Source organism: Pongo abelii, chromosome 6 (genome assembly GCF_028885655.2).
Source record: "Pongo abelii isolate AG06213 chromosome 6, NHGRI_mPonAbe1-v2.0_pri, whole genome shotgun sequence".
NCBI classification, from domain to species: Eukaryota; Metazoa; Chordata; class Mammalia; order Primates; family Hominidae; genus Pongo; species Pongo abelii.
Window position 1 is genome coordinate 57,307,516 of NC_071991.2, and position 17,795 is coordinate 57,325,310.

A 17,795-nucleotide genomic window follows, 5' to 3' on the forward strand; every position below is an offset into this window, starting at 1 on the left:
GAGGCTGAGGCGGGTGGATCACCTAAGGTTAGGGGTTCAAGACCAGCCTGACCAACATGGTGAAACCCTGTCTGTACTAAAAATACAAAAACTAGTCAGGCATGGTGGCGGGTGCCTGTAATCCCAGCTACTCAGGAGGCTGAGGCAGAAGAATAATTTGAACCCGGGAGGCGGAAGTTGCAGTGAGCCGAGATCGCGCCATTGCACTCCAGACTGGGCAACAAGAGTGAAACTCCGTCTCAAAAAAAAAATTATTTTAAAAATTACATTCCGATGTATTATTATTTAATACTATCTAAAGATTTAGAAATGTTTGTTAGATTTATAGTTGTAAAAGTTTATCATTCAACCAAGTACAAATAGTTCCTAAGTAAAAAAAAAAAAAAAAAAAAAAAAAAATGGTCCTTCAGAGCTGAAAGATGCCTTGATAAAGAAACCTTGATAAAGAAAAAGGTCATGATGAGGCCCAGGGCTGCTCTTTGCTGTGAGAAGCCACTGGAGGGTTTAAGCAGGCAAGTGAAATAATGTAATTTTTTAAAAAAGATTAGAGGGGGTCAAGAGTTGAAGCTGTGTCATCTTGGGTCCTCCTTCCCCTCTGAACTCGATTCACTCATTTGTTCATTCAACAAACATGTCCAGTGGCTCCTTGTGGTTCCAGTAGTGTCCTGGGAACTATGAGGTAATCACAAAGAATGACCAAGAACTCCAAATACCAGAGATGAATCCAACACCGGGCTGGCAATTCATTAGAAAGTGTAAAGTCCTATGGAAGTATTACTTCTGGCTTGGAGAACCAGAATCAATTCCATAGTTAAGGAGGAGACAGGGGAGAATGACGTTCCAGTAATGAGCTAAGGCCCAGGAACAAAGAGGTCAAGAATTTTCCAGGCATGGCCCATGGTCCCAGAGCCATTAATGTGTCTTTCATTGTAATCACTTGTTGCCAGTTCATTTAGACTTGTTGCTTCAGCTCCTATAAAGTGGGTCAGTACCAATTAAAGCTAATTTATCATGATAAATCTATAAGACAGAAAAGCAACTCTTTGCTAATGTATTTGCCAGAATTTGATACCCCAGGAAAGTTTTAATTTGCTGTCACTGCAATTATCACTTTTACATGAATATTAATGATATGCATTATAAGAAAAATGTGGCATATTAGGTTTCTGGAAAAGGTTGACTTTTATCTGTATGTCACTATTTTATGTTTATGACTACGAAGAATGAGAACTCTTTAGGTAGTAAAACAGAGTTGGGCCATCTCCATGGAGTAAGGTGGTCAGCAAAGGGAAGTGCGGGCAGAGGTTCGAGGAGAGTGGGCAAGATTGGAAATCTTCTTGTGGCCAGTGAGAGAGCAAACGTGGCAGAAGCACCCAGTGGGGCCCCTGGATGGCGATGTGGGCTCCGTGTAGGTGGGCGGCCAGGAAGAGGTGTAGGGGTGTGTGTGTATGTGTGCGTGTGTGTGTAAGAGTTCCAGGCCACCTCAGTTTCTTCATGTGATTCATGAAACTAACACTGATTTTTACCTCCTTTGCCAACAACCAGTAGAAGCTCCCCGGCCATCCTGTGGAATATATTTGTCTTATCACAGGGTCCTACCTTGGTTTTGCTCATTTCCCCAACTGAAATGCTGAAATGAGCTCTTGAGGGCCCTCTCGGCTGCTGTCCTGCCTGCCCCAGGCTCCCACCACAGTGGTTATGAAACCATGGAGTATGAAAATAGAAAACTCAACCCAAGAAAGATGAGTGGCAGCCAATTTTTATATGTGACCGTGCCAGGTTAAATTACATTTTCTTGCAGAAACTCTAACATTAGCGAACGTCATTTTAAAATTGATTAATCATATTTGAGACTACAGAGAGCCTTACAAAGACAGCTCTTGTCCCTTGCCTTTGGAAGACTGGACCACAACCACCTGTGTGGCAGGGTCCCATCACTGGCTGTCACGAGGCTTAGTCCACTGCTCCCACCTGCTCACACACTGCACGCCACGTGTGATTTTGAGCGACTCCATGCGTTGTGTTCGTTTTTCCTCTCCCTGCAGCCCGTCTCCAGGGCCTTGCTTTGTCACGTCTGTTCTCCCTGTCACACAGGGGATATTCAATTTAAAAACGAACACAAATTTTGAAACCGAAGACCTGATGGGCCTGTTGCTAGCCAGGTGACACATCCGTTACCCTCCCGCACCCCAGCTTTCCCCTCTGATCAGTTGGGGAGACAAAGGCTGGTGATGTGGAAAGCACCTCTCCTAGGGCCAGGTTCATAGGTGGCACCTCCAGCCTAAATGGCAAAGATGTTTCTCTGGTTAAATGCACGTGTAAAACAAAATTTGCCCATTCTTAGGCAGCTAGAATTTTTACTAAAATAAAAAAAAAAGTAAGCACAGGTAGGTTTGGGTATAAAGGCAAGTGCCAGAATTTAAGGAGCTAATGGCTTAGAGCAAAAGGAGGCCAAATCAAAAAACAGGCATTTTGGCTGCCATGACATGTACACATTCCTACAATCTGCCCATTTGTTTGTTAAAAAATAATAGGGCCTCAAAACCGTGGCACTTCAGCCGGAGCATCAGCAGAAACAATTAACCATCCCAGTAAAAGAGATTTCTGGGCTGACTTTCCACCCTACTGTCGCACTCACCCAGTGTCACAGCCAGTGGATCCTTTGTGTCCTTAAACCTTGTGTCCTTTTGAAAGGTGGATCTCTGAGAGCATTCTCCTCTAATAGAGAATGGTTTCATCAAAATTACAAATCTGATCCAACTGATTTTTATTTTTAAGTACAGAGGAAGATGAATTCAGTAAGGTTGCAGGATACATTATCAATATACAAAAATCAGTAGCATGTCCATACACAAATAACAACCTAGCTGAAAAAGAAATCAAGACAACAATCCCATTTATGATCACATCAAAAAAAGGAATAAATTTAATGAGGAGGTGAAAGATTTGTACACTGAAAACTAAAACATTGATGAAGGAAATTGAAGAAGACACAAATAAATGAAAAATATCCCTTGCTCATGGATCAGAAGAATGAATGTTCTTAAAATGTCCACACTACCCAAAGTGACATATGGAATCAGTGCAATCCTTATCAGAATCCTAATGGCATCCTTCACAGAAACAGTAAAAACAACCCTAAAATTGATGTAGAACCACAAAGACCCTAAATAACCAAAGTGATCCTAAGAAAGAAAAAGTAAAGTTGGAGACATCACGGTTCCTGCTTTAAAATTATAGGCTGGGCACGGTGGCTCATGCCTGTAATCCCAGGACTTTGGGAGGCTGAGACGGGTGGATCACCTGAGGTCAGGAGTTCGAGACCACCCTGGCCAACATAGCAAAACCCTGTCTCCACAAAAAATACAAAAATTAGCTGGGCATGGTGGCTGGTGCCTATAATCCCAGCTACTCAAGAGGTTGAGGCAGGAGAGTCACTTGAACCTAGGAAGCGGAGGTTGCAGTGAACTGATGTTACACCACTGCATTCCAGCCTGGGCAACAGTGCAAGACTCCATCTCAAAATAAAAATTATATTATAAAGCAAAGATAATCAAAACAGTATAGTACTGTGATGAAAGCCACATAGACCAATGGAACAGAAGAGAGAGCCCACATGTATTCAAGTACTTTTTGACAAGGGCACAAAGGGAACACAATGGGAAAAAGATAATCTCTTCAGTAAATGGTGCTAGGAAAACTGGGTTTCTACATAGACTTGAATGAAATTGGTCCCTTATGTTACACCATACACACAAATCAACTCCAAATGGATATAAGACCTGAAGCTGTAAAACTCTTAGAGAACAGGAGAACGTGGGGGGAAAAGCAACTTGACATTAGCCTTGTCAATGAATTTTTTGGATATCACACCAGAAGTTCAATCTACAAAAACAAAAATAAATAAATGAGACTGCATAGCTGGGCATGGTGGCTCATACCTGTAATCCTAGCACTGTGGGACGCTGAGGCGGGTGGATCACCTGAGGTTGGGAGTTCGAGACCAGCCTGACCAACATGGAGAAACCCCGTCTCTACTAAAAATAAAAAATAAAAAAAATAAGCCAGGCGTGGTGGTGCATGCCTGTGGTGGTACATGCCTGTAATCCCAGCTACTTGGGAGGCAGGAAAATTGCTTGAACCCAGGAGGTGGAGGTTGTGGTGAGCCGAGATCACGCCATTGTACTCCAGCCTGGGCAACAAGAGTGAAACTCCATCTCAAAAAAATAAAAATAAAAAACAAATGAGACTACATCAAACTAAAAAGCTTCTGCACAGCAAAGGAAACAGTAAGATGAAATAGCAACCTATGGATTGGGGAAAATATTTGCAAACCATATATCTGATAAGGGGTTAACAGCCAAAATTTACAAAGTACTCATACAACTCAATAGCAGAAAAACAAATAACTTGATTAAAAAGTGGGCAAAGGACCTGGATAGACATTTTTCCAAAGAAAACATAAAAATGGCCAACAGGATATGAAAAGGTGCTCATCACTAAGCATCAGAGAAATGCAAATCAAAACCACCATGAGCTAGCACTTAAAAGAGCACACCCATTCAGACAGCTCTGATCAAAAAAGACAAGTAATAACAAGTGTTAGCAACATAGAGCTACCATATGACCCAACAATCCCTCTTCTGGATATATACCCAGAGAAAATGAGATCATCACCTCAGGAAGATGTCTGCACTCTCATATTCTCCCAGCATTACAGTAGACAAGAATTGGAAACAACCAACTTGTCCGTTGGTGGATGAATGCACCAAGAATCTGTGTGTGTGTGTGTGTATGTGTGTGTGTGTGTATATACACACTATTCAGCCTTACAAAAAGGAGATCCAGCTATTTGCCACAACATAGATGAGCCTGAAGGACATTATGCTAAGTGAAATAAGCCAGACACAGAAAGAAAAATAGTGCATGATCTCACTTATATGTGGAAAATGTCAAATATACAGAGATAGGGAATAAAACAGTGATTATGGGGTGGAGGGAAGAAATGGGGAGATGTAGCTTAGAAGTTATGAAGTAGTAGGTACGTAGGATGAACAAAGCTAGAGAGCTTTGTGGTAGTGGTGAGTTCCTCTGGACCCCCAAACAGGAACGTATGGGGAGGGGTGGTTGGCACATAACAGGTTTTGTCTGTTTTGTTTTTTAGCACCTTGTCCCTTTCCCTTGAAGCATCCTGCGATTTAGGGCTGGAAAAGGTGGGGTAGAGGAGAGAGGGAGAAGAGAGGGAATGTGAATGGGTGCAGGCCACAGCGTGATCTTTTCCTGCTTAGAATCCTGCATGAGGTAGACCTGGAGAAGGGAAGCCCCCATGAACAGGCTGCAGACCACTGTGTGACTGTGGGCCAGTCACTTAACATTTTTTTAAATTTCGTTTTCTTTTTCTTTTCTTTCTGTTTTTTTTTTTTTGTTTTTTTTTTTTTTGAGACAGAGTCTCGCCCTGTTGCCCAGGCTGAAGTGCAATGGCGCCATCTTGGCCCCTTGCAACCTCTGCCTCCCGGGTTCAAGCGATTCTCCTGCCTCAGCCTCCTGAGTAGCTGGGATTACAGGCTCGGACCTCCACGCTCAGCTAATTTTTGTATTTTTTAGTAGAGACGGGGTTTCACCATGTTGGCCAGGCTGGTCTCGAACTCCTGACCTCATGATCCACCCACCTCAGCCTCCCAAAGTGCTGGGATTACAGGCGTGAGCCACTGCGCCCAGCCCTAGTCACTAACTTCTGAGACACCAAGATGAGCATGGGATCCAGTGGTCTGTATTGTTCATTCTGAAGTGAATTGAAACATTCTGACCCCCTAGTCCAGAGTTCCCCAGCAGAGCTTCCTAAGAGGGTGGCCTTGAAGACACCTGCCAGTGTCTACACAGATGCCCACTCTGGGCCCCAAAGGGATAGATTCTTTCTGTGACTCTCACACTCCAAAGACCTGTCCTGCCCCAGCTGCTTATAACTATACATACACATGGTTGTTTTTTCCCCTGTCTTCTACACAGAGGAAATACTTTATATTATTTTTGGTTGTTTCGAAAATTGTGTGGAAATTAACATTTGTTGTCTCAGGATGGTGCGAGGCACAGAACAAGAACATCATTTCATTTCCTTATGATCTTCTGTCTCCTGGCGGGGCACCCGGCACCTCTCCTTTGGCTTATAGGGTGGAGTTTAGACAGGACCTAATGACCACCAACTCTACTTATGACAGGTGTTGGGTAAAAGTTTGCCATGTGAATAAATGAATGTATTCATCCTTGAGGTCCCCTCATTTTCCCCTAGAGTAGCCCAGAGCCTCATTTCAACCTGATAGCCTCAGTGCAGACTGTGATGTGCCCCGTTGGAGCCCCAGCTGGCATGCAGGGCAGTGGGCTCAAAGTGAGGTGCGAGAAGGGGGTATTAAATCTTTATACCTACTTATAAAAAATTTATTAAAACTATTAATTCCTGTATTAAGATATTTATTCTTATTTTATCCCTACCCTTTTTGCTTCTTTGCATATGTGGTTTTTGCAATAATATATTAGTACATATATATTTATAATAAAAATATTCACATACATTCATAGTCGGGGCAGGCTTATGATTTTTTATTAATTGAAGTGCAGGAGTAAAAGCTTGGGAGGGTGTTGCTAGGAGAAGCAGCTTTGCTACCTCCTGCTTTCCAGGAATGGGGAAGGAGTTCCCTAGCAAAGGTGTGGAGACTGCTGGGTATTTGTTCATTCTGCAGTGAGTGTTGAGAGATAGCAGCTGAAGCAGCAATTGAAGATGAATGAACGAGCTTGGGATTTATTTTCCTCTTGTGGGAAGACATGAGGAAATGGATAAAGCAGAGGACAGAGGCTGGCCCAGCGGCTTTGGTGACTTAGTTTTAGGGTATTTCTTTCTAGAGTTCCAAAATGTTTGAAAGGAGACTAACAGCGGTTGTGTTTTGGGCTCAAAAGTTTTCTGCAGGACACCCCACGCCCTGTCAGGGGCGCGAATGGGTGCCAGCATCTGAGCGCCTGTGACTCGAGTCCCGCAGCCCCTACGCTGCCTGCCCCAGGCCCTCTGGCTGCCGCCTGGTGCTGTGGACACCTGGTTAATAAAAGGGGAGCATTTGGGGTGCAATAAGAAAAGCTGTACTAGAACCCCAGCATGTTCCTCTGGTTTAAAAAGGGGACTGTTCTCAAGAGAGAGCAAGGCAACAGTAGATGAGATAAACAGCTCACATAGCATTGTTTGTTTTCTTATCATGTACTACTCTAATGCCTACCATGGGCCAGGCATTGTCCAGAGTCCTAAAAATGGGATCTCAGTTATTCTTCACAACAGCCTTAGTGCGTACAGGCATTCGCCCGTTTTACAGATGAGCAATTTGAAGCTCAGAGAGGTGGTGTCACTTGCCTGGGCTCACAGTGCTCTGAGCCCCAGCTGCACTCCCTCCTGGCCTCTAGCCTCGTGGAGGTGGGGGCTGGAGTGTGCTTTGCACTTTGTCTGAGCTTAAAGCAGATGGGGCCTGTCTGGTCCTGGAGTCTCTCTTGTGTTTTTTCTGGTAGGGATTCCCAACCCTTTTGGAATTATCTTGTTTGGTTTCACGACAGGCCTTTCTAAAGATCATCTTATTTTATATGGAATATGTAATATGATTACAAAGATAGCATTGCTTACACTGCCTTCCATGTTTTCAGCGCATACTCTATGGAGGTCCTCCTATCCCAGGTATTCTATACACACACATTCTGATCCTTAAATTCAACCCGCAAGGAAGAGACTTGTGCCTATTTCATGAAAGAGAAAATAAAAGCCAAGTGGTTTGTCCTTCAGCTAATGAAAGCAAAGGCATGAACCCAGGTCTGTGCTGATGTTCTCTGTTAGAGGACAAAATTAAGTATATAAACAGAAGTCCATCTTGTCGCAACCGAGAGAGATGACTAGTTTCACCCAGGGACTTGGTGGTAAGCTGCTGCCGAGTGGTGTGTGTCCCACCTTGCCTGGGACTGTCCCAACTTACACCTGTCGGCCCACACTACCTTTCCCTCTCAGAAGTGTTCCAACTTGCAGGGTAAGCTGCGTGGCCCCTTCCTGCCCTGCCTGGGGCTGGATACCATGTGCCTTCCCCCGGAGACGCAGACGGTGTAGGCTGCTTCAACCCCTCAGGCTGATCGCTTTTAATCCAGTGGAGTTTTGAAGTTTTCTCTTCTGTTGGGCTTCATTAAGCCCCCAGTTGGTCTGAGGTGCCCCGCCCTCCCCCGTTCTAAATGTTTCATGGCTCTTGGTATTCAGGTTAACAAATTAGCCCAATTAGATGGATAAATTAGTCATTCTAACTTTCTGAAGTCCCGCTGGAGGAGCTTTGCGAAATAGCATTTATAGTTTTCTAACAAGCAAGTTAAAGGATGCCAGCATGTGGTATTTGTTTAAGAGTAAAATGTCTTAAACAATGCCCTACTTAAAAACAGATTTCAAGATTTACTCCAGGACAGACCCCGAGCAGCGTGGCCGAGTGGTACCCCTGTGTCGCCCTACAAGCGTTTCCAAACCGGCTCTCTTTATTTAGGGAGCTATGGCCAAGTAGGGCAGAATTTACTGAAACCCACATTTAACTCCAAAGTTTCATGTTTGCCAAATTGTTTTTTCTGCACCACCCGCGAATTTCTAACAGACTTCAAAACAGACTGCTTTGAATTCCATCTCAGTATTAAATGGTGAAGAGCCAGCAACTCAAAGGAGATTAAAAGGGAACCCCTCAGAAGAGCCTGGCACTGGGGGCTGGGAAGCAATGAGGGAAAAAAGCACACTGTCCCTTAATAACTAATTCAGAATGCATAAGCGTTTTAACCTCACTAGGGCTCAGTTGCTCATGTGTATAAAAGTGACAGTAATCCCCACCTCATAGGGTTACTGGAGGATTAAATGAGATGATGCATAGAATGTGCCTGAAACATAACAGGCACTCAGTAAACTTCAGGTCCCTTCCTTCCTGGTTCCTTTCAACTTTTAGGCTCAGATGCCGGCGTCCCTGTTCCTGGCTCAACTGGCTCTTCAAACAATCTTACGAATGCCTATTAAAATGAAACCCAATAAAAGTGCCAATATTTGGTGTTGAAATAATTGATGTAGCAGAGTAAGCCCCTGAAGCACCCAGGCAGGCCCCTGGTGCAATTTAGCCTCACACCTGGGGGATGAATTTCACAACTGTAATTGCTACCATATAATTCTTATTAATGTTGTGCTATAATTCCTATTTATTCCACGGGGCTTGTAAATGCATTAGGACTTGTCAACATATTATTTTACACTGTTTATGATCGGTAGAATTATGTCCTTCAGGGTTGTATTGTGCAAACGCTCCAAATAAATGGCTTTGGGCCTCATTAAAAAAGAGCAAAAAGAGGCTGCCTGTTGAAGTGGTTCTCCATCCCTGCCGTCTTGCACAGAAGTCAGTAGAGTCTATTTCAGTTCGATTCTTAGCAGAGCTCTTAACCCTTAGGAATAAAAGAGAATCCCCGCTTCCTGTCTGAGCTGCATGACTGCAATGGGTCAGCCCTAGCAGGAAGTGTCGCATGAGTTGAAGGGCAGATGCGGTGCCTAGGACTGCGTGTGTAGGGGATCGCTTCATCTTCCAGGAGCTACTCCACATTCTGCCGCTGGCGATTTATCCTTAGACCTCCTGGCCTTCTATGCTTCTTGCTCCCTAGCGTGAGGGTAACCCTCTTTTAGTTCCAAATTTCCCAGCTCAAATCTATAAAGAAAAAGACCTGAAATTCATTCCACTGAAGTGGAAATGTCTTAGAAGTCCAAAACTTAACCCCCGACCTTGGAGACTTTTGCATTTACTAGGCCAGTAAAGCATAAAACTAAGGGGACAGGGTTCTGCTCATTTGGGAGTGTCAGGCACTAGCGTGGGGAGTATGAGGAGCCTGTCATCGTTGCTTATTTTTGGTTTTGGCCCCAGAGCAAGTCTTCCCTGTGCCTTTGCAGCCACAGGCTGGGTTGCCATAGAACCGAGTTAATGTTCTTGCTCTGCCAACTCCTAGCCGTGAATTGTTGGGAAGCCCTTGCCCTGGTCTCTTAGGTGGGAACGCAGGGCTCCTGCTCCCGGGGTTGTAAGGGAATAGCCGTGTTTGCAGTCCCCTGGTGCCGGGAGTGCCCTCTCCCTGGGCCGTCAGCGCTGCTCTGCCATGGCCACATCTCCTGTCCTGGGAGTGGCCGGGTGAACCTGTGGGGAGATGAGCGCTCCTGACAGTCCTTGCACTTCTCTTGTCCTGCAGGCAGCGAGTATGACGAGGAGGAGGTGGACTATGAGGAGTCGGACAGCGATGAGTCCTGGACCACAGAGAGTGCCATCAGCTCCGAAGCCATCCTCAGCTCCATGTGCATGAATGGAGGGGAAGAGAAGCCTTTTGCCTGCCCAGTTCCTGGATGTAAAAAGAGATACAAGGTAACAGAGGTGCTGCGTGCTTGGCATAACCACATGGAAACAGGGCAAGCTTCGTGGAAGGCAGCAGCCCTTTCTTGATTTTAAAGTGAGCGTATGGGCTCGGGGGAGACACTCCCCTCTCCTGCATTAGCGTGTATGGGCCTCACCCCTGTGTGCACACAGGTGCCCTCAGGGCAGTGCTCACCCATCACTGCTGCTGCCGGGGCTTTCCCCTCTGCTCACCTACGTGGGAGCTTGGCAGTCAAGAGAGAGCTTTTGTAGGAGGATCGTGTCTTTGATAGTCTTCAAATTCATGTCATATTGGGGGACCCATCAGAACAGAATATCAAATATGTCAACCTATTTATTTGCCAAGCACCTTCCCCAATGGATGGCCCTGCAGGTGGCTCACGGGAGACCACTTTGAAGTTGTAAAAGCCCCAGATGGCTCCCAGAGCCATTTGGTGAGTGTGGTAGGGTATTTAGCTTCCAGCTGAGGAAGTTCTTGCTTCCTTCCACCCACTGGCATGAAAGGGGATCAGGAGAAAAAAGGTCTTTGATATTTTTCTCACCAAACCACCCACTTCAGCTTCAGCCGCCTGTCTGCTGACCCAGGTCTCTGAAGGCCTGGGTGTCATGGGCAACTGGGGGTGCTAACTTTTCTAATAAGGAACAGGGACAAAACAACGAGAAACAGCACAATAGTCAAGTATGGGTCTAGAGGGCATTTTAAAAAACAAAATTGCAAACCTCCCCATGAGGTGTTAGCAGCTCTTTCACATCCAACTGTGAGCTAGGAGTATAAAAATCAGAAACATACCTGGTATGCTTGATGATATGCTAATTCACTCATAGGATAGCAGATTGACTTTTTTTAAAGCTTAAAAAAAAGATACCATAAGCACTTGTATTGCCCCTTCTTAAATATGTGTCTCTGAACACTAATCTATTTCAGTACTTTTCATAGCAGCTATTGATATAGAAGCATGGCACACAAATGTATCACAAAGTTAGCATTTCTAGGTTTCACTTTCTCTATGTACCGTTACAATTCCATCATGCAAAGTCCAGATGCTCATTGTGTAAACTGAAATGAACTCCCCAGGATGCAGATGTGAGAAGCCTCTGAGGGATGGCAGAGGAGCGCTGCATTTGGGTCAGAACAGGTCTCAGGACGCATCTGTACATTCTGTGTCAGAGGCGTGGAGTTGGGAGAGGAGGGAAGGGCCGCTCAGGGGTTACCTTGGGATACAAAACATCCACAGGATTGTTGGACAAGCCCATGTTTCCAGAGGGCAGTACTTCATTGCAGAAAGAGACTTTTTCCTTCTTTCTTGATCTGTACAGATAAGGGGCTGGTTCCCACCGCGTCTCACCCCAGCCGTTCCCCACCACTGCGGTCCTGCTGCGTGCTCTCCAGGGCCGAGCACCGGGCCGGGGGTGTCTTGCACATCGGCCATGTTAAAAGCGGGAGCCAAGTAATGACCTGTACTCGGGCTGACCCGCCAAAAAACAAAGGAAATACAAGCTACGCCCTGGGTTCTGGGCAGAGGGTGCAGGGGAGGCATCCCCTCTTTCCCACCTCTAGCTCCATCCCCTTTTCTTATTTGCATCCTTTCCTCCTTGTCATTTCTGTTTTGTCTTTTACTTTTCCTTTGCTTGGGTTTCTGGCAGTCTCCCCCTTCCATTGTCTGTGTCTGGCTTGGTGGGGGCTTTTCTGAGTGTTCTCTCCCATCTAAGGCCACTGAGAATTTAATGAGCCTTGGGCTGAAGGGGCTGCTGGCTCCAGCCCCATTAACTGGCAGGTAACATGGGTGGCAGTTGGTGGTCCTGATCCCATGAGGGAAGCGTGAGTTTCCTTTTCTGGGCCAGAATGCCAGGTCATGATACACAGGGCCATAGCAGGCTTGTGACCACACCTCTGATCAGGCACTGGAGATGAGCTGCTCCTACATCCCAAAGCCGGCGGCTGACTCTTTCTGCCCCGAAGTTGCTGGTTGGAAGGCAGGGCTGTGCTCCAGTGCGATTAGTATTTCATCTTATTCACTGCATCATTGCTGGCTTGGGTACTGGAGAGAAGAGGGTGGGATAAGCTGGGTACTGTGGACTGGGGCAGAATCCAGAAGTGCTGCCACCTCATTTGTTCCCAAGGCAAGTCAGACTTTTCTTATTGCCTGCTTGCTGCTGGCAGCAGTCTCTGCCAGCCAGGTCTCTTGGGCACTGACTCAGGATCCACAGTCCTCACCATTTCATTGGCATTTACGGATCAGACAGAAGATGAGGTCCCGAACTCCCAGACCTCATGCAGAGCAGGGACTGGGAGAAGGATTCCACTGTAAGGCCAAGTCTCCACATTTCCTTCCCATGTTAACTCTTTAGCCTAGGATGCTCCCTGCCCTTTGTAGAAGAAAAAATAATGTTTTCCTCAGTCATCATAAGTTCTAGTTGCAACAGATTCTCTGTAACAAAAGAGAGATTAACAAGAGAAAAACAGTTTATCAACATGTGTATTTCATATACACATGGGAGACAAGACACCCAGGGAATGGGCAGTTCTCATAGCTTATACAGCATCTTCAACAAAGAACAGTAAGTACATTTTTAGAGAAGTAACAAAGGAAAAGGGCTTTGAGTCTCTGGAAGCAGCAACTTGTGGAAGGAAAAAAGAAAAAAAAAAAAGGCAGACAAAGTCCTGTTAGTGTATTAGTTTGTTAATGTAGATTCCTTCAGTACCATCTCCAGGCCAATAAGAGTCTAAAGTCCTCTTCATTGGTTAACCTTTGATCTCCCCGGAAGAAGTGGGAGTGGGCTTTCTTTGGTCTTTGTAAATTTGTGTCCTGTTTTGAGGCACACAGAGGGAGAGCAGGGAGCCTCCTTCCTGCATCTGCTGCTGCTGAACTGCCTTCGGCTAAACAGTCCTTAGGGCAGAGGCGTGTTTGGGTGGCATATTCTGGTCCCCCGTCCCTTCCTCTCTCCCTCAGTATCTCTCACTTTAATTCCGCTCCTTTCTCCAGCACAGCTCCAGTGCCTCCACCTCTGGGAGCCCTCACCAACCTCCCAGACTGACTCCCCTCTCTGCCCCTCGTAGGTCAAGTTCTTATCCTCCCCACATCCTCTTTCTACATTGAGGTGCCATTTCCCTTACTGCTCCCATAACCCTCAGAGCTCACTGTCCCTCCTCAGCACCCAGCAGAGGTCTCAGATGTGACAGATGCTCTGAGGGCAAAGGAATCAAGGTGTAGCCCATGGGAACGAAGAAATGTGGGCTCCCCACTGAGCCCCAAAGCCATGGGCGGATTCTTTCCTTTGTATCCTTCCTAGAGGTGTTCCAGGCCACAACCACTGAGCCCACCACCCTTGCCCTGCTCATGCTCGCCTGAATTCAGGGAACAGAGGGACTTCCCTTCCTTATAATGCAGATAGGTTTAAAAGATGGGTTGAAGTGCTTTGAGGTTTTTTCCCTTTGATAATTTTTATGTTAGAATGGCGAGGATTAAAGGCATTTTTAAAGTTTTTTTGTTTTGTTTTGTTTAAGAAATGTAAAACAGAACAATACCCCGCCCCTCAAAGTTCCTCTGGAGTCCTCTGCTGCAGAGTACATTGATTGTTTCAGTAACAGAGACAGACCCAGATACAGTGTCCCATTTTCAAACACCGAGAAACATTTAATGATGAGGGAGTGCTCACAAAGTAACATTAAGTGGAAAAAAGGTATTGAGAGAGAGAATGTGTGTGTGTGTGTGTGTGTGTGTATGAAAAAATAGTGAAAAGAAATACCTCAAATATTAACAGTGATAGTATCTGTTCTTTTTTATCCTCTTCTGTGTTTTCTGAATTTCTGCAATTGTCTACTGAACATATTACTTAAATGACTGAGGGAAGAGGCAATTCTTTTTTTCCTGAAGACCCCACCCAACTTGCTGGACACCCTGTGTGCAGTGGCCAGTAGGGAACTGTGTGCACCTTGGCCTCCTGCTTTCTGGGGCTGGTGGGGTGTCCACACTGCTGCAAGTGGTTTCACTTTTAACCCCCACCATTACCACCACTACCATTCCCAATTTGTTTTCTTACTCTTCTTCCTCATCAAATCCCCAAGCAACTTCATCTTCTCCGTTGTGTACAACATCCAGGCCCCTGGGTAATTGACCATTGGGCTTATCTAGGGCAAGTGTCACATGTTGTACACATGAAGGCCTGAGTACTGACAACAAAGATCCCATACAGGTAAGGACAGGATGGCCCAGCTCAGCATCTGGACTTTAGGCTTCATGATTCGATTTGGAGTAGACTTTTTAGAAAAGCCTGTAAATCGCCTGCTGTCTATTGTCGCCTAATTCCATCAGAGGGGACAGGTAGTTCCTAATGGTGGAACCCCCCCACCTAAGTCCTCCTTTCTACCTCCTACCTTCCCACTTTCTTCCCTTACTAGCTTGATGTCAGAGCATCATTGTAACTCAAAGACAGTTTTCTCCAGACTGTTATCCCAATCCTTCTTCCCAACTGGTAAGATTTTTCAAAGACCACTAGCTGGTTGTTCTAATTAACAAGTACCTAGCACATTAGGAGACTAAATGAGGAAATGTGGACTATGGAATCGGAGATCCCTGGGTTCCTATTCCAGTTCTGTAATTTACCAGCCATGTGATCTTGGCCAAGTCACTCACCTTCTCTAGGAGTCAATTCTCTCATCCCCAGAACATAAGTATTAAATAAGGCAATTGACATCAAGTACCCAGTATGATAAGCTCTTAATAAATGTTAGCAACTTTCCTTGCCCTTTTGAAGCTTGATTCCATTTTTTTCAAAGACCAAAGAATTTCAGCAATTTCAGCATTTCAGGTTTCCAGCCATTATTTATTTTTTTTACTAATATTTCTGAAAGATCAAATTTGTTTCAGGACTGATGAAATAAGAAACTTCGGTGGATCTTTTCAGAGCTCCTCTGGTCTTGTAAAGAGGACGTTCCCGTGGCCTATAACTGAATGGCTGGATGGAGGAAATGTCTTAATAGAGTCTCACTTGACCTTGTACTAACATCTGTGATAAGGGCAACCCACTGACACTTGTCAACATTTTTAATCACAGCAGCAAAGACAAAGGAGTGACGGCACAGCAGGTTCTTTGACCGACCCTGGAAATAACCTATGTTTCTAAATGTGCTTCCTGATTTTTCCAGAGTCATAAAGCTAATGTGTGTGTGGTGTTGGCTGTTTTCCTCACAGTCTCATGCCAGACACACAATATAATGTTTACATTCAGGCTGGGAATGGGCCACAGCGCCTGCCGGAATCCCCTCAGCCCTGGCTTGTCCTTCTCTTGGTGAACGACAGATCTGGCTTCACATTGGACTGGCTTCTGTGGCTTTAGCAATTTCTGGTCTTAAATCTTTTTTTTAGCCGAATTAGTTATAAAAACCTCAGCCCTCAATGGAATCACTAAGCCCTGATACTGTTAAGAGTTGCTGTGCCTTTTTGTTTCTTGGTTAATGCTTTTCTATTTTTGGTTTCTTCTATTTTCTGACAAGGTTTGAATGGTTCTGGGGCACAGAGGTAGCTGGATTATTAATAAGCTGTCCTGCATCAAGTTCCCCATGAAAACAAGGACATGAAATGTTTTAGTAGCCTTTCATCCACGGAAAAGGACCCTGCTAGGTGCTCAATATTTGTTGAGCTATACACGGGATATTACTAAGCAGGCAGGTGCACATTTCTAGCATTTGTAACCCAGGATACTTTCCACCATATTAAAGTTGGAAGTCTTTATCTAATGGTCATAAAACTAACATTCACTCTCTTTCTGTCTGTCTTACACACACAATACATGGCTTAAAACAATTATCTTTTACAGTTCTCTGGGCTGCCTGGTTCAACAAGGTGGTTCTCACCTGGGGTCTCATGCAGTTGCTCTAAGACACCAGTTGGGGCTAGAATCATCTGAAGGCTCTCTTGGGCTGGATACACATGTTGGCCTCTTCACTCATGTGCCTGGGCCTCAGAGGAGATGGAACCGCCAGGGACTGGCAGGGCATATCTACCCATCTAACATTTCAGTGGGTCTGATTCTGCCACTGCCACTGCCACTACCCTCCCCTTTCTTGCCCCAGCAGGCTCTGAAACCCCCAACATGCCTCTTAACAAGACAAGTACCTTATGTTTGAAAGGATTGATGCTGGAAGGACAAGGCTGAGGTGCAGAAGGCCTGGAGCCAGGCGTTCAGGGCAGAGTGTTTGTCCTTCTGCTTCAAATCACTGGACAACCTTCAGACTCTGAGCATAGCCAACTGCTACTTGGCACCCTTGGGTTCAACAAAGTCCAGCAGAGTTCTCTTCCAAGGACTTTTAAAAAAACATTAATGTGTACTGCACATCTCTAATGTAGTAGTAATAACCACCAAACGTTTATGTTTATATTTAGTAGCAACCCTTCTTCCAGACTAGTGAGGCATGAACTTGGGAAGTGCTGTTGTAACTTCATTCACTCACAAAGACTTAGCATCTACAATGTGCCAGGCACTGTGCTAGATATTCATGAGACAACAGCAGGGAGCTGTTTTCTGGGAGCTCTTTGAAGGCATCCCATGAAGAGTGGGAACAATATTGTGTTGGAATCCTTTAGTTGGGCAAGGGACTGGGCCTAGCAGGACTGGATTTAGGTAATATTTTAGGAAACAGCTCACTCTCCTAAAATCTGTGCTTTTTGTTTCAGGCTGTCTCTTCTGTGTTCCCTTACTCTCTAATCTGGCAATTGCTGACTTGGAAATTAAGACCTATCTCAAATACCACACGTCTGCCGTCCCTTCTTAGATCTTCCACCAGTTACTTACCACCCTCAAGCCCATTTCCTCACCATTTAATTGGGATGAGGATTACTGGTGGTTAAAACTGTAGAGAGTGACTCTTACATAGAATATGGAGTCTTACATAGAATATGCTGGTGAACTAGCAAAACCGACGAACAGAAATTTAGAAAGCATTTTGATAACTTTAGTATCCAGATGCTAAGAAGTCCAATCTTAGTGACTAACATTATATAACCTTAAATTTTTAAAGTTCATTGTATGTTTGGAATGTAATACCTAAGGTAAGGACTAGTCTGACTACAGGTGCTTATTAAACATGTACAACTGTACGGGGGGACAAGATTTGGGCAACAAGTAGCTCCCACAGTGGCATCAGAGATACTGGCTTAGTGCAGAGCAGAAAATTGACAAAAACTCTGGTTAAGGCATGGTAGGGAACTGTTAACACAGTTGTCTAGAAGCAAGCTGTAAATTGAGTTTCCAAATCAAAAATTTCTATATGTCAAACTTTTGAGATATGCCCTGATGTTTTTCTTTAGAAAGATATTTTGTTGGTCATGCTGAGGATATTTGTATAGGATTGTTCACTGT

General features: G+C 45.0%; 1 protein-coding gene across 3 annotated transcripts in view; it reads left to right on the forward strand.

Annotated features, from left to right (window-relative positions):
* Positions 1 to 17,795, forward strand: part of JAZF1 (JAZF zinc finger 1) — a 354,117-nt gene that overhangs the window by 333,590 nt on the left and 2,732 nt on the right. For all 3 annotated transcript variants that reach the window (NM_001131604.1, XM_054558858.2, XM_063725473.1), the window contains 1 exon segment: positions 10,258 to 10,427. In NM_001131604.1, the coding sequence (NP_001125076.1) occupies positions 10,258 to 10,427 (170 nt within the window).